The 23,282-nt window shown below is 43.0% G+C and overlaps 1 protein-coding gene across 1 annotated transcript; it reads right to left on the reverse strand.

The window, feature by feature from the left end:
* Positions 1–141: 141 nt before the first annotated feature.
* LOC148473431 (uncharacterized) lies at positions 142–10,995 on the reverse strand. Its single transcript, XM_088459596.1, has 7 exons — positions 10,882–10,995; positions 9,984–10,067; positions 9,571–9,658; positions 9,187–9,256; positions 7,785–7,890; positions 4,066–4,125; positions 142–168 (listed from the first exon to the last, which is right to left on the reverse strand). The coding sequence occupies exons 1-7, from the start codon at positions 10,993–10,995 to the stop codon at positions 142–144; spliced, it is 549 nt and encodes a 182-aa protein (XP_088315722.1).
* Positions 10,996–23,282: the final 12,287 nt, after the last annotated feature.

Consider the following 23,282-nt stretch of genomic DNA (forward strand, 5'->3'; position numbering starts at 1 on the left):
GGCCCAAGCGGATCTTTTCATCACCTTCTATGGGCACATTCCAGATGGACGACAGAACGTGCGCTACAATGAGCTGTAGTCTTCATCTAAAAGGAAATCAAATAAGTTTCAGATCATCAATTCATAGGAAGAATTAAACGTTTATGTTTTACCAATAGTGAGAATACTCTAAAGATAACAGCAATGACAGGGAAAATGTAACCAGAATACAATTCCCCAAAGAATTCTAATGAAAAGTATGTAATGATAAAGTGTAATCAATCATAGTTTCAGTTATTGTCATTTTTTATCCCCATGTTTAATGTAAGTAATCCAATGGGATCGTGTTATATACAGTAGTACATGGAATTCGCAGGAAAATATTTTCAATTTGTCATCAAATGGGATCTTCCTAATTTTTAAGACAAATACATTTTAAATCTTTTTATCTACAGGAAAATCTTTTTAATTGGTAGTCAAATGGATTTTTTTCTCCTTGTAATGTATTGGTAATCTTCCTAAAGTGTAATCAGCAAGAAAATAACCAAAAATACAATGTAAGACACAAACAGTTCCGCTCAGACTTTCTGTGCAGAATGACTATGAGCTGGCTGCTCAGCCAATTACAAGTGGTTTCCTGCACTAGCTGCTGTGATTGGTAGACTGTGAGGGGAGTTGTGAGGATTCTTTGCTTTAACCAAACATCAGTACAGATTAAATGAATCTCTGCTGACATGGGAAACAAATAATTAGCAATGCTATGAGGCTCCATTCCTGTCATTGTACCATTCATTTACATTTCCTATGATTTTCAATAGTGTTTCTGTGTGTAGCACACAACTACATTGGTATAAATGGGCCACTGGAATGCCCACTGACAGGAATGGGAAAAATACAGTAGAGTGTTGGTATAACCAATGGCATATACAGCATGGATGCAGGGTCTCTACCCAGCCTCTTAATTTATTGTCCCACTCCACCCCCACTGATAAACTGGAATAAAGTGTAGTTGATAAACTAATAACCCATCATTGAAGGCTATTTAATGCAGAAGCTATTAAATTGGACATCTACCATACACTAGCCATCAGATTATGGAACTGTTTTATACAACACATACACAATAGAGTAGCTACTTTATATGCTAGCCACCAGATCGGGGTCTTCTTAGTATACTGGCCACCAGATTGTGGTCTGCTTAGTGTATTGGCCACCAGATTGGGGTATGCTTAGTGTACTGGCCACCAGATTGGAATCTGTTTAGCATTCTGGCCACCAGATTGGGGTCTGCTTAGTGTACTGGCCACCAGATTGGGGTCTGCTTAGTGTACTGGCCACCAGATTGGGGTCTGCTTAGTGTACTGGCCACCAGATTGGGGTCTGCTTAGTATACTGGCCACCAGATTGGGATCTGCTTAGTATACTGGCCACCAGATTGGGGTCTGCTTAGTATACTGGCCACCAGATTGGGGTCTGCTTAGTATACTGGCCACCAGACTGGGGTCTGCTTAGTATACTGCCCACCAGATTGGGGTCTGCTTAGTATACTGCCCACCAGATTGGGGTCTGCTTAGTATACTGGCCACCAGATTGGGGTCTGCTTAGTGTACTGGCCACCAGATTGGGGTCTGCTTAGTGTACTGGCCACCAGATTGGGGTCTGCTTAGTGTACTGGCTACCAGATTGGGGTCTGCTTAGTATACTGGTCACCAGATTGGGGTCTGCTTAGTATACTGGCCACCAGATTGGGGTCTGCTTAGTATACTGGCCACCAGATAGGATTCCCTATACATGCAGATCATCTCCACCTTGGGATATCTTGTTTGGACACAGGATTTTTTTCCAAATCGAGAATAAAAATGTTGCTCTGCTGAGATGACAGGAGATCAGGACTGAGAACTAGTGAGCTCATCACTACATCTGCAGGTTCTCCTGAGTATTTGAGACACTATCTTAATAGACCTTGCTCTATAAAACTGTCTCTTAAACCCCATGGAGTGGCTGTGGATATGGGCCCTCATTCAGACCCACTCGCAAGCGCTATGCGCTCGCAAGCGAGTCGATGGTGGGGCACTGTGCACACGCGCTGCGCGCATGCGCAAGCCCTGTAGCAAGTGAGAAATTCACTTGCGCCGGGGCTCGCTACAAGCGGGGAGGGGGGGTGGCTGGACAAACGGAGGCGTTCCTGAAGGAACGCCTGCCGTTTGTGGGCGGCCCTACTGACATCACTCGTGATGTCAGTAATGAGAAATCCTGCTCTATTAGGGCAGGAAGCTCATTGGGGCTTGCGGCAGATGAGACCCTACCACAAGGGTCTCGTCGCAAGCCCGATGGTCGCGACCATCATGACCATCACCTGGCCGCTTGCAAAAGCTGTGGGTAGAGTCCGGCTAAAAAAAAACAAACGGCCGCCCTCATTAAGAGCGAGCGCTCGCCTTTTGCGAGCGGCTCTGAATGAGGTCCATGGTGTATTCATTCAAATATTATATAACTACACCTGTGTATACTGAGGAATTGTTATTGATATACTAAGTTCTGCTTTATATATATATATATATATATATATATATATATATATGTTTCCATTACACATGCTTATGTAGTTACAGTTATGGAGAAATTAAGATCTGCAATATTGACCAGAATGGACTCTTTTTAGTACAGTAGCCAAAATGAAGGAGGGCCCTGCTAGTGACAGCTTACATTACATTACATTACATTCAAAAGGGAAAAGATTGCAGTAGTGGCACAAGGGGATGACATGAAGAGGGTAAGGATTTGGGTAGGAGGTTGGAATGGTAACTACGCTCATATCCCCAAGGGCAGTATTAATTAAATAGAAATAAAAGATTATATCTTACTACAAGGATAGTTTAATTCTAAAACATTATAATGAATGACTACATATATTATATATTGGAATATAGCGGTTTCCCAGTTTTATCTGGAGGTTTTCATGCTTATGGTCACATTTCTTAGTGTTATATATGTAGCTTATCTTATGGACCTGTCACTGCTGGACACAAATCTAAAACTGACAATTATTATTATTTAATTTACAGCTATAATGTCCTATAGGCCGGATCCATTACAGATTGCTATTGCTAAAGCGCACGCAGATGGGCTATTGTTGTGTACTGCGCATATGTATACATCGCAGTGCACGATCGCATAGACACCACTGTGATCGCACTGCGATCACAAAGACCACGCAGAGTGAGTGACAGGCAGTGAGCATTTGGGGGTGGTGACGGGGGGTGGTCAAAAGAAACGGAGGCGTGTCTGTCTGTGTGAATGCCGTTGCATGGGCGTGCATAAATTAGCCAGTGTGATTGCATACGCAGCTTGTGTACTCACTGGGTGTAACAAGGTTAGCAATATCTAAGTAAGGTCAGGGATGCTGTAATTCTGTGTGAGGGACCGATGGTACTCGATGTTACCGATGTTTATGGAGGTGTGCAGGGTATTACGGATGTGGGATAGTGGTAGTGGGAGGCAGTGGGCGTCTATGCTGGCAGTGTGACAGTATTATGATAGAGATCATTAGCATATTATCTCAGCAGACCTGCGTGCGATTACGGAGCTGCAATTGCAATAGCGATCCTTAATGACTCAGGCCTTATGTCTCTGCCCGGTCATTTCCAGTACAAGAAACGTATTTTTCCTTTCTCCAAATTGTGTATAAATGATGATGGAAATGTCAGTGTAATAAGAATTACATTGGTATGACAAATAGATGTATAAATGGGATGTAGTATAAATCCCGGCAGGTGGGATGCCAGGGCTCAGAATGCCAGCGCCGGAATCCCCACACCAGTCAGAATCCTGGCACAGGCATCCCGGCAGTAAGTATTGGGGTAGGGGGAGGGTTAGTGGTTCGACACTAGGGGGAAGGTTAGGGTTAGGGTACAAGGAGGGAGGGGTAGGGTGAGGATACTTACTGACAGGTGTCAATGTTCTAACCCTGCCCAGATGCCGGTATCAGGATTCTGACCCCCGGGATCCCGAGTGCTGGCATCCCATACCCAACCCGTATAAATGCTAGGTCATAATGAAAGTGACAGTAGCCACACTGAGAGCACTTACGGTATTGCCAGATGTTTCCTTGGTATAGAGATCACGGGGGGCAATTTCTGCCGCAAACCCCTTAAAAGAGAAAACAGACACCATAGAACCTAAATGACTCCATGAGAACATTATACAACTTAATGAGGCTGATTCACTTCATTGGGACATTGTCCTCCTCATTTTATAGTCATCAGTTATTCTATATTATTATACAGAAATATAAATATATTACAATGACATAAGTAAAATGTACTATGCTCTATGATAGTTACTGAGATACAAAGATTAGTATATATATGGGATCCATAACTAGACATTGTGGTGCCCTGTGCGAGAAGGAGCTTCGGTGCCCCCCCCTTCTCCACCATGTCATATTTCAATATACTGATAGTATGTAACACTGGAGGGGCCATGGCAAATGATACTGGGGCAGTCTAGTCCTGGGGCTCTTGGCTGTTAATACGGTTTGTCCCCATTTTGTGTGTTTAAATGCTGGAAGATATGTATATAGATCGCAGAACACAATTAAACAAAATATAGTATTCTCTGTAGTACACCATTCCCTAATAGTAGAGGCTGGCAGTAGTGTCCTTACATAGATTACTGACACGAATCTGCTGTGTAGCTGAAAAATATCCCCATGGTCTAAAGTACTATAGTCAAAATGGTTTAAATATCAGTATGAGCGCACTTTGATATTTAGAACCTATTGACCTGCTGTGACTGTGCACTGGAGTCCTGTGTGTCAAAGTGACACGTACACTGGGCCCTTCTATGTAGGATACTGGTACCGAACCTGCCACGCTGCCTGCCACTACTGCCATCCCCTGCGTGTCCATTCCAACTTCCAACAAACAGCTCCTCTCCCATCCCTGCTGACGGGTCTGGAGGTGGAGTAACCTGAGAGTGACAGACAGGGCTGCGGCTGCTGCTGCTGTAACGTAGCCGGGCACATAGCTACTAATACATAGTAACGGGCACCCAGTGGCAAATAGGGATTGCATCGGGCAACTGATTCCACCCTCAGGGCATGCTGCACTCTGGCCCTGATTCAGAGCCGGACGCTCTGAAAGAACGCTCGCTCTGAATCAGGGCATTTTTTTTTATTTTGTGCGGCCTCCTGGCCGCTTCCATAGCTGTGGGTGACCACCCACAGCTATTGCGAGTGGCCAGGATGATGATCGCAATGGTCAAGACCATCGCGACCATAGGGCTTGCGAAGAGACCCTTGTGGTAAGGTCTCGTGGCCGCAAGTCCCAGAGAGCTTCTGGCTCTAATAGAGCCGGAAGCTCTCCCACTGACATCACTGGTGATGTCAGTGGGGCGCCCACAAACGGCAGGTGTTCGCTTGGGAACGCCTCCATTTGTGAAGCCATCCCCCGGCCACGCCTCCAAAATGGAGCGAGCTGTCAATCAAAATCAACAGCCTCCCCCTTTTGGCGTGAGACCCGGAGCGATGGAGCGCCTGTCGCTAGCCGGGTCTCACGTATGCGCACGTCGGAGCCGGCTCTGGCGTGCGCATGCGCAGTGGCCAAACATCGACCCACTCTCGAGCGCATAGCGCTTGCGAGCGGGTCTGAATCAGGCCCTCTGTGCGGAGGCAGCGACCACAATACCCTAGTTACGGGGTATTATGGTATAAGATTAACATTTAAATAGAACTAGCTAAAAATATTTCATAATAATCTTTTCTTATCTATAAATTACATTATTTTTCATTATGTAACATTTTTATCCATAATTCCCATTGTTACATATTGTTCATGCAATATCAGCACAAAGTACGTACGTACATCTCATAAGAACAATGTCCCTGGAACTGAGCCTGTTGTCGTTCCAGTCTGATCCTATGGAAAAGAATACAGAAATAATACAGTTACTATTGTGTCTGGTATATGATTTGCATCAGTTAGTCAATGGATTATAGTATGTAAGTTTGTAAGTATAAACCACTATTTGTTCCTATTGTTCCCAGGCCAGTCACTTCCTTTGCCTAATCTGTATTCCAGTCCTATGCAATATACACCACTCCGTTACAGCATACCCCAAGGCAGCCTTTTTTATTTTTTTTAAATATTGCACAACTCTAATATGTACACACGTCCCAACTGTCCCAGCATGGTAACTTGCGGGGTAACTACAATTTGTATTGTGATAAGCTGTGATGTAGATTGTCAGTCCACAACTACAGATATATCCACATACATCTATCCTCCATGCGCCACACATAACGCGGGAGTTCCGTGTAACTTGGTAGCGCCAAGCATCTTCTGTGCAACTGTGTACCTTAAAATGTGTCTTATTCACACAGTGATGCAAATAGAAAGCACAAGCATCTTCTGCTGATTAAAATGATATGTAGTATGCCCATGTTCTCTGTACGTCTGCAGGTGTATTTGCATGTGAAATGCTACATTACAGTGTTACAGCTGCTGACACTGTAATGTAGCGTTTCGCATGCAAATACACCCACACTCACTCACAGAACATAGGCATGCTGCATATCATTTTAATCAGCAGAAGATGCTTATGCTATCTATTTGCATCACTGTGTAACCAAGACACATTTGAATATAAAAAGTTGCACAAAAGATGCTCGGCGCTGCTGAGTCACGCCATGGCATGGCGTGACAATAAGGGCTGTTTAACGCGCAAGGAGACAAGTTGTAAGAGGACCCATCTGTATGATAAACAGACCCCTTAACTTTTTAATTACATGCTACAAGAATACCTGGAGGACGAGTTTCAGCTGAACATTGATTGCTCTGGCGCCTTCAGGGATCTTGTGAGCCAGGCTCAGATGGTGCGCCTTCACCTGCAGGAGGAAGGGTGGGCAGCAGAGAGTTAGTTACTGGGCACCGGCACACTCAGATAAAACAGGAAGACAGGAGATTATGGATTGGTAACCTACGTGTCCTCACACAGACATGTAATACCACAGGTGTAGCTTTTATCACTGATTGAGCCAGTAGCATATATTATTAACATATTTTATTCTGTAGCTAAATTTCTAATATAATTTCAGAATTTAATTCTATAATACTAAAATGGATGACTATATATATTATATATAATTGGAATATATTTGTTTTACTAGTTTTATTTAGAGGATTTTCATGCCTTTGTTCCCATTTCTTAGTTTTATATATTTAGCTTATCTTATTGGCTGTGATTCAACTCAGAATTAAGTTAAGTTAATTAAGTTAATTAAGTTAAGTCAGAGAATGCTGGTTCTCATGACTTAACATGGGTGTTTAGTTGAGAGAACCGGCATTCTCCGACTAAAGTGCCGCCCGCGAGGCTGTTGTCGGATTACTTTAGTCGGGTCACACATCAGGCTGAATTGATTATCTCTGCAAGCTCCCTCCCGGGGCTATTCATCATCTCTTTGAATTAAATCGCGGCCATGGACTTGTCCACTACCAATTATTTTTATTTCATTTACAATTATAATGGACTATGTTTTTGCAAGATCATTTGTATTACAAGAAACCTATTTTTCCTTTCTCATATTGTGTATAAATTGTGACACTTTTGGAGTAATATAAGATGTAAATGTCAGTGCAATAAGCATTACATTGTATGACAAAGAGATATGAATACTAGGATATAAGACAAAGGTAAGCAACCACAATGACACTAAAAGCACTTACCTCAGGTACTGCCAGGTGTTTTCTTGGCATGGGGACTACGGCCTCAGGTACTGCCAGCTGTTTTCTTGGCTTATGGACCATGACCTCAGGTACTGCCAGGTGTTTTCTTGGCATGGGGACCAAGGGCTCAGGTACTGCCAGGTGTTTTTTTGGCATGGGGACCACAGGGGGCAGTTTGTGCAGCGAAGCCCTAAAAAGAGAAAACAGATACATTTGCACCTAAGGACTCCAAGGAGAATGTACCAATAGTTAAGGTTAGTACAATATTATTTATTTATTTATTAACAGTTTCTTATATAGCGCAGCATATTCCATTGCGCTTTACAATTAGAAACATAAATAGAACAAAATTAGGTAATAACACACAGATATATAGGTAGGAAGGCCCTGCTCATAAGCTTACAATCTATAGGGAAATAGGCATTGATATACAAGGATAGATGCTATATATTGCAATCTTGGTCCAGCCAGAATGGAGAGTTTCTTGGTGGGCTGCATTATCCAGTCACACAGGAAAGTCGGCCAAATATCAGCAGGATGTGAAAGAAAGACAATGTGTGAGGTTATGTGTGGACTGTGAAAGGGGATGTAATTAGATATTGGAGCTATGAAGGTTATGTGGGCAGTTCTGGAATCTGATAAGCTTGCCTGAAGAGGTGAATTTTCAGGGAATGCTTGAAGGATTGGAGACTAGAGGAAAGTCTTATTGTGCGTGGCAAGGCATTCCATAGAGTGGGTGCAGCCCGAAGAAGTCCTGTAACCATAAATGGGAGCAAGTAATGCGTGGGGATGAGAGACGCAGATCTTGTGCTGAGCGGAGAGGTCGGGTTGGGAGATATTTTGAAATGAGTGAAGAGATGTATGTTGGTGTGATTTGGTTAATAGCCTTATGTGTAAGTAAAAGTATTTTATATTGAATATAGTAGAAAACCGGCAGCCAATGGAGGGACTGACAGAGCGGGGCAGCAGACGATAAACGTTTGGCAAGGAAGATAAGCCTCGCAGCTGCATTCATAATGGATTGTAATGGCGATAGCCTGTTTTTCGGAAGACCAGTAAGGAGACTATTGCAATAGTCAATGCGGGAAATAATGAGTGCATGGATTAGAGTTTTAGCAGTGTCTTGTGTGAGATATGGTTGAATTTTGGATATGTTTTTTAGATGTATGCAACATGATTTTGAGACAGCTTGAATGTGGGAAACAAAGGACAGTTCAGAGTCAAGTATGACACCTAGGCAGGTGGATTGTCGAGTTATCATCAGAGATCGAGAGATCAGGTGGATAACTGTTATTGGCTGGTGGAAAAATAATAATGTTCTCATAGCTGCATATTATAGTGCATTATGATTAACATTTAAATAGTAATAGCTAAAAAAAACTTCATAATAAACTATTCTTATCTATAAATTACACTAATTTTACATTTCTATCCATAAATCCCATTGTTAGTTATTGTTCATGTGATATCTGCACAAAGTACTTACTCAGAGCGTCTCATAGGACCAGTGTTATTGGAACTGGGGGCTTTGTCCTTATGGTCCTTATGGGCTGGCTCTGTGGAAAAGAATACAGAAATAGTACAGTCACTACTATGCCTGGTATATATTTTGCGTCAGTTAGTCAATGGATGGATTATAGTTTGGAAGTGCAACCCTCTATTTGTTCCTATTGTTCCTTGGTCAGTTGCTTCCTTTGCCTAATCTGTAATTGTAAAGACCAGCACATGTACATACCTCCCAACCACCCAGCATGGTAACTTGTGGTGTAACTACAATCTGTATTGCTGCGATAAGTGGTTATGCAGATTGTTAGTCCTCAACTATGATAAACCAACCTCTTAATCTTTTCATTACAAGATACAAAAATACCTGGAGGACGAGGGTCTTTCAGCTGCACTTTGCCTTTTCCTGTAGCCTCAGGGATTTTGTGGGAGGCACACACACAGTTCCTCTCCACCTGCAGGAGGAAGGGTGGACAGTAGAGAGTTAGTTACTGGGCACTGGCACACTCAGAGAAAACAGGGTGACAGGAGATTATGGATGGGTAACCTATGTGTCCCCATAAATCCCTGTACCACCACAGTCAAACCCAGTAACATACAGTAGATAAGTATTGCACAACTGTAAAGACCAGCATACGTACACATGTCCCATCTGTCCCAGCATGATAACTTGCGGGGTAACTACAATTTGTATTGCTGCGATAAACCGTGATGCAGATTGTTAGTCCACAATTATGATAAATAGACCCCTTAACTTTTAAATACATGGTACAAGAATACCTGATGGACGAGTTTCAGCTGAACATTGATTGCTCTGGCACCCTCAGGGATCTTGTGGGCTAGACTCAGATGGTGCGCCTTCACCTGCAGGAAGAAGGTTGGACAGCAGAGAGTTAGTTACTGGGCACCGGCACACTCAGAGTACACAGGGAGACAGGAGATTATGGATGGGTACCTATGTGTCCTCACACAGACATGTAATACCACAGGTGTAGCTTTTATCACTGATTGAGTCTGTAGTATATATTATTAACATATTTTAATTTGTAGCTGAATTTCTAATATAAGTTCAATATTTAATTCTATAATACTACAAAGGATGAGTAGATATATTATATATAATTGGAATATATTTGTTTTACTAGTTTTATTTAGAGGTTTTTCATGCCTTTGTTCCCATTTCTTAGTTTTATATATGTAGCTTATCTTATTGGCTGCGATTCAACTCAGTGTGGTGCTAAGGCAGAGAATGCTGGTTCTCATGACTTAACATGGGTGTTTAGTTGCAAGAACAGGCATTCTCCGACTAAAGTGTCGGCTGCGAGGCTGTTGTCGGATTACTTTAGTCGGGTCAAACATCAGGCCGAATTGAATAGCTCGGGGTGCTCCCTCCCGGGGCTTTTTATCATCGCTTTGAATTGAATAGTCACCATGGACTTGTCCAAAAACAATTATTTTTATTTCATTTACAATTATAATGAACTATGTTTTTTCAAGATCATTTGTATTACAAGAAACCTATTTTTCCTTTCTCATATAGTGTATAAACTGTGACACTTGTGCGCTAATATAAGATGTTAATGTCAGTGTAATAAGTATTACATTGTATGACAAAGAGATATGAATACTAGGACATAAGAAAAATGCAAGTAACCACAATGACACTGATAGCACTTACCTCAGGTATTACCAGGTGTTTTCTTGGCATGGGGACAAAGGTCTCAGCTACTGCCAGGTGTTTCCTTGGCATGGGGACTACGGCCTCAGGTACTGCCAGGTGTTTTCTTGGCATGGGGACCAAGGGCTCATGTACTGCTAGGTGTTTTTTTGGCATGGGGACCACAGGGGGCAGTTTGTGCAGCGAAGCCCTAAAAAGAGAAAACAGATACATTTGCACCTAAAGGACTCCAAAGAGAATGTAACAATAGCTAAGTTTAGTACAATATAATAATGTACTCATAGCTACATATTGTGGTGTATTATGATTAACATTTAAATAGTAATAGCTAAAAAATACTTGATAATAAACTATTCTTATATATAAATTACACTAATTTTACATTTCTATCCATAAATCCCATTGTTACTTATTGTTCATGTGATATCTGCACAAAGTACTTACGCAGAGCATCTCATAGGACCAGTGTTACTAGAACTGGGGGCTTTGTCCTTATGGTCCTTATGGGCTGGCTCTGTGGAAAAGAATATAGAAATAGTACAGTTACTACTATGTCTGGTATATGTTTTGCATCAGTTAGTCAATGAAATATAGTTTGGAAGTGTAAACCCCTATTTGTTCCTATTGTTGGGTCAGTTGCTTCCTTTGCCTAATCTGTAACTGTAAAGACCAGCACATGTACATATCTCCCAGCCACCCAGCATGGTAACTTGTGGTGTTACTACAATTTGTATTGCTGTGATAAGTGGGGATGCAGAGTGTTAGTCCTCAACTATGATAAACCGACCTCTTAATCTTTTCATTATAAGTTACAAAAATACCTGGAAGATGAGGGTCTATCAACTGCACTTTGCCTTCTCCTGTAGCCTCAGTGATTTTGTGGGGGGCACAAACATGGTTCCTCTCCACTTGCAGGAGGAAGGGTGGACAGCAGAGAGTTAGTTACTGGGCACTGGCACACTCAGAGAAAACAGGGTGACAGGAGATTATGGATGGGTAACCTATGTGTCCCCATAAATCCCTTGTTCCACCACAGTTATACCCAGTAACATACAGTAGATAAGTATTGCATGACTGTAAAGACCAGCATATGTACACACGTCCCAACTGTCCCAGCATGGTAACTTGCGGGGTAACTACAATTTGTATTGCTGTGATAAGCTGTGATGCAGATTGTTAGTCCACAATTATGATAAATAGACCCCTTAACTTTTAATTACAAGGTACAAGAATACCTGATGGACGAGTCTCAGTTGAACATTGATTGCTCTGGCGCCTTCAGGGATCTTGTGGGCCAGACTCAGATGGTGCGCCTTCACCTGCAGGAGGAAGGGTGGGCAGCAGAGAGTTAGTTACTGGGCACCGGCACACTCAGAGAAAACAGGGAGACAGGAGATTATGGATGGGTAACCTATGTGTCCTCATACAGACATGTAATACCACAGGTGTAGCTTTTATCACTGATTGAACCTGTAGTATATATTATTAACATATTTTAATTGGCAGCTGAATTTCTAATATAATTTCAGTATTTATTTCTATAATACTACAAAGGATGACTAGATATATTATATATAATTGGAATATATATGTTTTACTAGTTTTAGTTAGAGGTATTTCATACCTTTGTTCACATTTCTTAATTTTATATATTTAGCTAAATCTTATTGGCTGCGATTCAATTCAGCGTGCTGCTAAGTCAGAGAATGCCAGTTCTCATAACTTAACATGTGTGTTTAGTTGCGAGAACCGTCATTCTCCGACTAAAGTGCCAGCCGTGAGGCTGTTGTCGGATTTCTCCTCGCAACCCCAGGAGGGTGCGAGAAGAATTACTTTAGTCGGGCCAAACATCAGGCTGAAATGAATAGCTCTGGGAGCTCCTTCCCTGGGCTATTCATCATCGCTTTGAATTAAATTGCGGCCATGGACTTTTCCACTACCAATTATTTTTATTTAATTTACAATTATAATGGACTATGTTTTTGCAAGATCATTTGTATTACTATAAACCTATTTTTCCTTTCTCATATTGTGTATAAATTGTGACACTTGTGTAGTAATATAAGATTTAAATGTCAGTGTAATAAGCATTACATTGTATGACAAAGAGATATATAAATAGTAGGACATAAGAAAAGGTAAGTAACCACAATGACACTGATAGCACTTACATCAGGCATTGCAAGGTGTTTTTTTGGCATGGGGACCATGGGCTCAGGTATTGCCAGGTGTTTTCTTGGCATAGGAATCACGGCCTCAGGTATTGCCAGGTGTTTGCTTGGCATAGGGACCAGAACCTTAGATACTGTCAGGTGTTTCCTTGGCATGTTGACCACCGCCTCAGGTACTGCCAGGTGTTCTCTTGGCATGGGGACCACCGGCTCAGGTATTGCCAGGTCTTCTCTTGGCATAGAAACCACTGGCTCAGGTTCTGCCAGGTCTTTTCTTGGCATAGGGACCACGGATGACAATTTAGGCAGCAAAGCCCTAAAAGAGAAAACAGACACATTTGCACCTAAAGGACTCCATGAGAATGTACTAATACCTAAGATTAGTATAATATTATAATTTACCCATAGCTAGATATTATGCTGAATTATGATCAACGTTTATATAGTAATAGATAAAAAAATACTTCATCACAATCTATTCATATCTATAAATTACACTAATTTTCATCATTTAACATTTCTATCCATAAATCATATTGTTACATATTGTTCATGCAATATCTGCAAAAAGTACTTACTCAGAGCGTCTCTTAGAACCAGTGTTACTGGAACTGGGGGCTTTGTCCTTATGGGCTGGCTCTGTGGAAAAGAATATAGAAACAGTACAGTCACTACTATGTCTGGTATATGTTTTGCTTCAGTTGTTACCTGGTGCAGGAAAGGATGCTGTGCGTGCTGTCAAAAGGGGGCATGGTCTTTCCAACAGTGGGCATGGCCTGAGGGGAGGGGGCATGGCCTCACGGGAGGGGGCATAGTCGCATGGCCCGAACCCTGTTGCTCAGTGCTGCTTTTTATGGGGGCGGTGGGGGTGCAGGAGGTGCGGACTTCCCTGTCCTGCGTGCAGTGCCTGCTCCCTCACAGTGTCAGGAGCCGAGTGCTGCACTTAATACTACAGTGCAGGACCCAGCTCCTGTCACTGAGGGGGAGTCGGCACCTTGGTGCCATCCTTCGGCAGGTGGCAGCCCTTGTGACGTCACTGCCTATTTGTTCCTATTGTTACTGGGTCAGTTGCTTCCTTTGCCTAATCTGCAACTGTAAAGACCAGCATCTGTACATACCTCCCAACCACCCAGCATGGTAACCTGTGGTGTAACTACAATCTGTATTGCTGTGATAAGTGGGGATGCAGATTGTTGGTCCACAACTATGATAAACAGACCCCTCAATCTTTTCATTACAAGAAACAAGAATACCTGGAGGACGAGGGTCTTTCAGCTGCACTTTGTCTGCTCCTGTAGCCTCAGGGATTTTGTGGGGGGCACAAACATGGTTCCTCTCCACCTGCAGGAGGAAGGGTACACAGCAGAGAGTTAGTTACTGGGCACCAGCACACTCAGAGAAAACAGGGAGACAGGAGATTATGGAAGGATAACCTACGTGTCCTCACACGGACATGTAATACCACAGACGTAGCTTTTATCACTGATTGAGTCTGTAGTATATATTTTTATTTTTAACATATTTTAATTTGCAGAAGAAGTTCTAATATAAAGTAAAATATCACATTCCAACCAATATTCTAATAAAACTGATTTTGAATTTCATAATGTTTGTTTTCTTTAATAATAAATCCCTTGCCCCACCACAGTTATACCCAGTAGCATAGATAAATATGTAGTTACCCCTTGGGGGCTTCTCACCAGTGTTTTGATGTGCTTGGCCTTGCTCCCGTAGGTGAGTGTGCTGCGAGAGTCTTCATAGGCAGCATCCGCAGGGCTGATGTGTGTGATCATCACCATTCTGCTCCTGCCACTCAGTGCGCCCTGTGATAGATAAAGCTCTGGTTATAGGAGAGATCACTGAGGAATCCTTACATATTGTAATGAGTAGTTTAACGATCTATTACTATTGTTTTATACTATGTTTGCGAGAAACAAATGATTGCACTAATTACTAATATCATGGATGATTGCAGCCATTGTCTGAGATAAAACAGCAGAACAATGTGTTAGGAGTAATATTCCTGGTGACTGGGGTTCCGGGGTGGATGCTGTGGCCACACCCCCTTTACACAGGGCCTCAGCATTTACAAATGAGCTGTGGCCACACCCCCATACACTAGAGCACACACCCCATTAGTACCAGGGCATAATAAAGTCTCATATTCCTAACAGCTTGTATCCCCAAAAAGATATCTAAGAAGTGACTAATGCTACTTATACATCAGCCATGGGTGTTTCCAGGTGCATATTAAAAGAGGGGGCCAATGTTCACTCCCCATAAGGGACCCCTCCTCTCTCCCTGGCTGCTGTCAGCGAACTAACAACAGCAGTAGACTCCGGGCACTAGAGTGTGCCCAGAATCTACTGAGCATGAGCTTCTCACTAGGAAAATGGCGTGGCAGCCATTTTCCCTGTGACTTCCTACTGCGCATGCACAAAACGCCAGGAAAATGGCCGCGGCAGCCATTTTCCAGGTGTTTTGTGTAGCGCTACTCCATGGGACTTAGAAGTGGTAAGTATAAAAAAAGTATAGGTGCAAGGTGTGCGGTGCGGGCCCCCTAAGAACTACACACCCTGCACCCATTATAAATATGCCCCTGGGTGTATCTATAAGGAGTGCAGGGTATATGGTGTACATGTCCAGTGGTCTCACACCACACACCCTGCACCCATAACTTATACTTAATGCTCTGCCAGTGCTGCTGTAATCACCAATGTAGTCACCGGGAAAATAACATGGGTGCCATATTTCCAGAGTTCTACACATGCCCAGTAGAGAAAACGCAGAGCCAGAGTATAATTAGTGCATGTGCCTGTAAGAGAAGGGGGAGACCAGCATAGAGATGGCACACGGGGCCCTTCTCTCTTATTATTGTCCCTGACATCAGGTACAGGTGTATGGTAATATGTGTGTAGGAAATCTCATAGTAATTACTTACCTTTAGCAGCCAGGTCAATTTGCTGTCCCGATAATTGATATGGCTGCCGGGTCTTTTGCGTAGCGCCATAATGCAGTTCCTTAGGGCCAGAAGGGAGCGGTTTATATAGCCACTTTCTCTCAGGGTTTGGCCAGTGTTCTTAGTCTGACATGAAACAGAAAAGGTAATGAAGACACATCTGACTTCAGTCACAGTATGGATGTGGTACAAACACTATTGTATGATAAAACTAATTACACAATTTACTTCAATTGTGTCCCAAGACAGTGAATCCCATTCACCTTTGTTTTAGTTAGTGATATTGGCTAAAATACTTTTTTTTACAGCATGTAATTTAACCCAAGCTACTAAATTATCAATAGTAGTATCATTAATTTGAAACTGGTTTATGTTATTAATCAAAAAATTACATTAATCAAAAATGTACATAATTTGTTATGAGTAAGGTCTCGGGGGGGGGGGGGTCACTGAAATAAATGAATGTAACCAGGGGGGCGGTGGCTGGTAACATATTGGGAATCACGGCTCTAAAGGGAGAAAGGCCACACTTAGGGAGTACTATGAACACGAGAAAAAAGAGCTATAACCATGAAAGGCTCTGTTATATCTCCTTCACTACAAAAAGATACAAACACAAATTACAACTTTCATAAGAGCTTTAGGGGTCTATTTACTAAGCAGTGTTAGGAGACAGAGTGGAAAGTGAAAAGAAAGTGATAAGGTGCCAGCCAATCAGCTCCCAACTGTCATCTAACAGGCTGTGTTTGAAAATTACAGTTGGGAGCTGATTGGCTGGCACCTTATCACTTTCTTATCACTTTTCACTCTGTCTCCTAACACTGCTTAGTAAATAGACCCCTTAATCAAAGAAAAGAACTTACATTACATGCCACCCCAGAATACAGGCCAAGGACTACCCTAGGACTACTTAGCTGATAATTATACACATAATGGATGTAATTTACATTGCACAGTGTGAGAGCAGCTTTGCTCTCATCATGTGCCTCAATTTGTGAGAGCAGGGTGACAACTAACTATGGGCCATTAGTGCCACCCCACGGCCCTTGCTCCTGGCTAGTAGGGTGCCTGGAACCCTGCTGCCAGGATTGTTGCTGCAACACCCACGGAGCATCATGTGGACACTCCGCCTGCACGGTATATGCAGCCCATCGGGCATCCTACGGGCACCTAGCCAGCACTGCGCTTATTGGAGCTTATTGGAGCTGCCAACCACAGCCCCTCTGCATGACATAATGATGTCATACAGTACATGCAACATCATGACACAGTGCGCTCAGGGGGGCAGGCTCTGTGTGTGTGAGTGCACCTAGATTTTCATCAGGGTTTAACTTTACCAAGCAAGGTGACGGCATTTGTAGAGGAGCAGAAGAATATAAAGGAGAAGGGGAGGAGTGAAGGTGTCCCTAGCATAATATATATGGTGTTGGGGCACCACTGCTCCTCATCGTACAGAGCAGGACTGGAACAAAATCTTGCACAGTGCACATCTGGAGATTGTTCTCTAGGTTGCAGAGGCGTTCCCTTAGAGCGGATATTAGGCACACACCCAGCCATGCTCTGAGTGGACTATCTGTGCTTACTGGTGCAACACCACAACATTTAGCTTAGTGCAGCTTTAGTAACCTTCTATATTCCTGAAAACACATTGTATGTTCCTCTTTGTGATTGCCTGGGTTCTTTGTTTGTGTGTGTTAGAGAAATTAGAGTGTAAGCTGCAATGGGCCAGGGACTGATGTGACTGACAAATATTCTCTCTGTAGAGTAGACAGTGATGACTAGTGGTGAAGCATGAACACTGCAGAAGGATAGCAAACTCTTACGATAGTTACCTCTTTGGCTTTGCAGGGGGACATACAAAGAAATGATAATGAGATGTAAAATACAAGTGGTACCTGGCATGCTCGCTCTGATCCCGCCAGGTCTACCATGTACAGCCGGCCCGTGCACACTCCATCATTGCTCGTCTGCTGTACGGTGACTTGTACAATAGCATGGGAGCGGGATGAGTTCTTATTGGCAGCTGTGGCTGCCTTAGAGCGGCGCTTATTCCCTTTAGTCAGTAATGCGATGGCCTGAAAAAGAAAGTAATATAGATGCACCAACACTCTTGTGGTTACACAAAACAACTCATACAGTTACACTTGCCCATGTGTTATAGCTACAGCAGGGTCACTACACCAGCGACCACATAGTCATGGGCTCTGTTTATTCATACACACATTAATAGGTTCTTTACAGACAGCATTGTCATTTCCCCCTTGTTCAGTGCTGCAAAACCCTTGTGGTGCCTTATAAATAAAAGATAATAATAATAATAATAATACTATAGACAAGGATAACTAGTGGTGATGTATGGACGCTGCATAAGGGTAGCACAGACTAATGATAGTCACCTCCTCAGGACTGCTGGGGAAGAACTCTGCAATCCCTTCTATCTTGGTGTTGCCATAGGGATCCTCTCTAAGCTTCAAACATCCAGAGGACGGTCTTAGCAGATCCCGAACGGTTTCATTGTAGACCTGCAAATGTAATGAAGGTATAAACACTCTCTGCAATACAAGGAATAATCACTCTCTGCAATACAAGCACAAGTGTGTAATCCACAATTACTCTCTGGAAAGAGCATGTGTTACTTGTAGTTCTCCAGATGCTGTATATCATGAAGAAAGGGTTTTTGGGGAATGTACATACAGGGCAGCGGCCCATCTTAGCTTTCAGGTCTGCACCAGACCTCATGCATTTTCAAAATATCCGAGTAGTGGGTTTTAATTTCCCCCTCAAACTTTGTTACGGACCTGGTAATTGCTAGTTATGCCCAATTACATGTTATTATATATAGGGGGATCATTTACAGTTGGCCGCATATGTGCGCAGATTGTACGTAAGGAGGACACATAAAACACGTATTTCATTAATCTTCCTCTCCAAAGGTACTACATCTGCCTCCCCTCTCCTACAAGCGCTTCCCTTTCAGAAACAGATTCAAGCTCCTCACACTCACTTACAAAGCCATCACCCAATCCTCCCCCAGTTACATCTCTGACCTCATCTCCCTTCACACTCCCGTCTGCCCTCTTTGCTCCACTAATGAATGCTGCTTCTCCTGCCAACTGATTGCTTCTTCCCATGACTGCCTCCAAGATGTTACACAGGCTGCTCCCTACCTCTCATAATTCTCTACCTCTCCCTGTTGGACTCTTCACCTCTCTATAAAACTTCAAACGGGCTCTCAGGATGCTCATCTTCATCAAAGCCTTCCATCTTCCATCCTAACACTCTGTCCCATGCTCACTGCCTGCCCCATCTATGTCACCCCTGTCTGTCTGCCCCACCATTTAGAATATAAGCTTCCACGAGCAGGGCCTTCTTCCCCCATGTGCTTTTCCTTCCAGTTCCCTTACTATTATATACAGCACCTAACCCTTGACTTCTGCCACTGTGCTACTTATTTCAGTGTTATGACCGCTGTTGCAGCAATATTTATATATAATGTATTTATCCAGCATTGTCTTGTACTGTAAGTCATTGTTTTCTTGTCTGCTCTATTGTTTATGTACTTTGTTAGGTTCTACGTAACCCTTGTGGCTCCATATAAATAAAGGATAATAATAATAATAATAATAATAATAATAATAATAATAATAATAATACAAACATCTGTTGTTACCTCATTCAAACCTCAAATGAGATGATTGTGTCCTGCAGTAGTCCTAGTGGTATCAATTAAGTAATGTGAATATATTGCCGTGACGCCATATAACATAGGCCCGTATTCAATTTGAAGCGTTAGGTCCGCCGATGACGGCATTATCGCCTGTTTTGGTTTTCCCCTGTATTCAATTTGAAAGACTTTCCGCCTAGTCAATGCAATGTAATAGGCGGTAAAGTATCACCTATGAACGGCAGGCGGAAAAAAGTGTAGAATTGGGGTTTTGGGGTGCAATGTTTCGGGAACCCCAAAGGTAATCTGTGTCCATAAAATAAAAATAAAAAACTTAAGGACACCCCAAACATTTACTTTGAAAAAGGGGGGGGAAACAAAAATGTTGGGGTACAAACTTAAAAACTAGCGACCTTGACTCTGGAGGGGTCCCCAAGTATGCCCCAAGTGATTTTTAGATTGCAGGTCTTTGCGGCAGGTGGATTTTTCATGATTTTTTCAAGTTCACTTTTTCAACTTTAAATATGCTGACCCCCATTTTCAAGTACCCCAAATTTGCTGGGATAAGTTATTTTCTGGAAAAAATACTCCTAAATACTATTCTGCATCAGGTATAGAAAAACGCTATTTAGCAGCTATTGAGCCCATTTAAAAACACCAAATACCTTCAGCAAGCCAAATCGGTGGGTACCATAGTGAACCCCCATGTCAGAACATCATTGGGGGGGACAGGCTGATTTCCCCAAAAATAACTACTTTCCGCTAGTTACAGTATCGCCGGGTGCCGTTTATGCGTACTTTGAAATTGAATACAGTTTAAAGTGTGCATGCGCGCGATACTTTAACACCTACAAAACAGGCGAAGTCGGCGTTAAGTCCGGGCCGCGTTAACTTAACGTGACTCCGCTCAAATTGAATACGGCTCAAAGCCAGAGTTCCATCCACCTCTATATAACACACATAGAATATAAACCAAGCACATATTTACCTCAGCATAGGACACTGACACTGAGAACTTATTCTGCCCTCTCTGCACCTCAATGGTCTTATATAGATCTTTCAGAGCACGAAATATCACTCCAGGCTCATGACCATTGCCCATCATAGTAAAGGTCTTCCCGGTGCCTGTGATAAATATAAAGGTATTTAGTATACACTCACTGACGTTACAATAATAATGGCAGATATGTAATTATACAATGTGTCATGTCAGTAATGAACAGTAACAGACATCATGTGACTAAAGCTGGGCATCCATTATACAATTATCTGTCAGATATCTGTCAAATCTGGCTGGTTTGAATGAAAACCTGGTAATGTAAGGGAGCAAATGACAATCGTCCATTTGCTCACAAATACTGGAAAATAGCCAAAAATGGTTGTTGAGACAAAGTGGTTAAAACACACAAATGTAACCAATTTGAAAAAAAAATGTTGTCCTATTTTCAGTGTTTAAAACCATATGATCGACTGTCATTTGCTCCCATACATTACCAGGTTATCATTCCAACCAGCCAGATTGGACAGATATCTAACAGATAATTGTATAGTGGATGCCCAGCTTTTACCAATATTCATCAGGATGCTGCTCATCAGGTCACTCTCTCAGGGATGTCACTGCTTGTTAGTGAATGGATAGACTGTGCTCTATTGTATGTTTGTGCTGCCCATAAAATGCTGCCTCCACATTTGGTGATGTGTGCACCTATTCCCAGGTCAGTGAGAGTTAGAAGCAGTGGTAACCACAGCCTATCACAAGCTGACAATGTAACCATTACAATGTAAACATCATTTAAGATACTATATAAAAATCTAAAATATGCACATTTGGGAGGTTTTTATTAAACACAAAACAACATTGTAACATAGTTATGTGATTCAATACTTTTACCTGTACAGCTATTGTGTAATATATTGTTAGACTATAGACCAAATCTATAACAATATTTTGGTAAATGAGATATACCTTCTAACTACCACACTTGTCACCATTCTCATGTGATTACCATGCCCCAAATAGAATAGTTATCCTTAATAACTAGGACTTGTGCCCTTATTGGATGTTTTCAATTAAATGTTACTCTATTATCCTGTATCTGTCATCACTAGACTGAGGATTCAGGCCCTCATTCAGAGGCGGTCGCAAGAAGCGATCGCTCTCTCTGAATGAGGACGGCCGCTTGATTTTTTAATTGCGGCCTCCTGGTTGCTAACTAAGCTGTGGGTTACCACCCACAGCTTTTGCGACCGACCAGGGTGATGGTCACGATCAGGGCCGGATTAAGGTCTGTGGGGGCCCCTGGGCAACAAACTTGATGTGGGGCCCTATCTGTGATCCAAATATTATATATATATAATAACACACAACACATACAGGGCCATCTCTTCCATTGGGCTGGTTGGGCAGTTGCCCAAGGGCCCGAAGCTTGTAGGGGCCTGCCAACCCACCCCCCTGCAGCCGTGGCCAGTTGGTAAATTTGTGATATTTTTATAAGCCGGCCATCGGTGCACTGTATTCTGATCTAACCTCCCCCACCCCATTCCCCCCGGTGACAAGTACTCACCTCAGTCCCACTTTCACTTCATACGCCGGGTTTAGACCAGTCAGACAGAGGGCCTAATTCAGACCCACTCGCGAGCGTTCGCAAGCGGGTTGATGTTCGCCCAGTGCGCATGCACACGACGGACCCAGCTCCGTCGTGCGCATGCGCGAGACCCGGATAACGACGGTCAAGCTGTCACTTATGGGTCTCACTACAAAGGGGGCGTGCTGTCGATGGTGAGTGACAGCACGCCGCCTTTGGTGGGCATGCCGGGGGCGTGGCTGGCCAGAAGGAGGCGTTCCCATGGGAATGCCTACCGTCTGGGGCTGGCCCCACTGACATCACAAGTGATGTCAGTGGGAGTGCTTTCGGCTCTGATAGAGCCGAAAGCACTCCAGGGCTTGCGGCAATGAGACCCTACCACAAGGGTCTCGTCGCATGCCCGATGGTCTCGATGGTCTTGACCATCGCGACCATCTTCCTGGCCGCTCGCTATAGTTGTGGGTGGTCACCCACAGCTATACGAGCGGCCAGGAGGCCGCTCTACAAATGAAGGATGGCCCTGATTCAGAGCCATCCGGCTCTGAATCAGGGCCAGAGTCTCTCTGCAGGTGTGGGAGGTCTGATGGGCATGAGGAGGGTTTAATTTTATTGACCATTAAAAATGTTTTCACGTGAATGGGTGGGTAGGGATCACAGTGCATTGCTTTGCCCAGGGCCCACACTGCTGTTAAGACAACCCTGAACACATACACTGTGTGTATAATATATATATATATATATATACACACAGAACATACACAGTGTGTGTATAATATATATATATATATATATATATATATATATATACATACACATACACACACCACATACACAGTGTGTGTAATAGTGTAATATATATATATAATATATATATATATATTTCATTTAATATTGTGCCCGCCCAACCCCACAACCAGTAGCACATTATTTGACTCACCTTCCAGGCTCCAGGCCAAAGCAATCACATAGCAGCAGACCCGGGGCAGCGGCTGCAGCTCCTGTATTTTCACCTCCGCGGTCTT

Source organism: Taudactylus pleione, unplaced genomic scaffold (assembly GCF_031769625.1).
Source record: "Taudactylus pleione unplaced genomic scaffold, aTauple2 ptg000916l, whole genome shotgun sequence".
Taxonomy (NCBI): domain Eukaryota; kingdom Metazoa; phylum Chordata; class Amphibia; order Anura; family Myobatrachidae; genus Taudactylus; species Taudactylus pleione.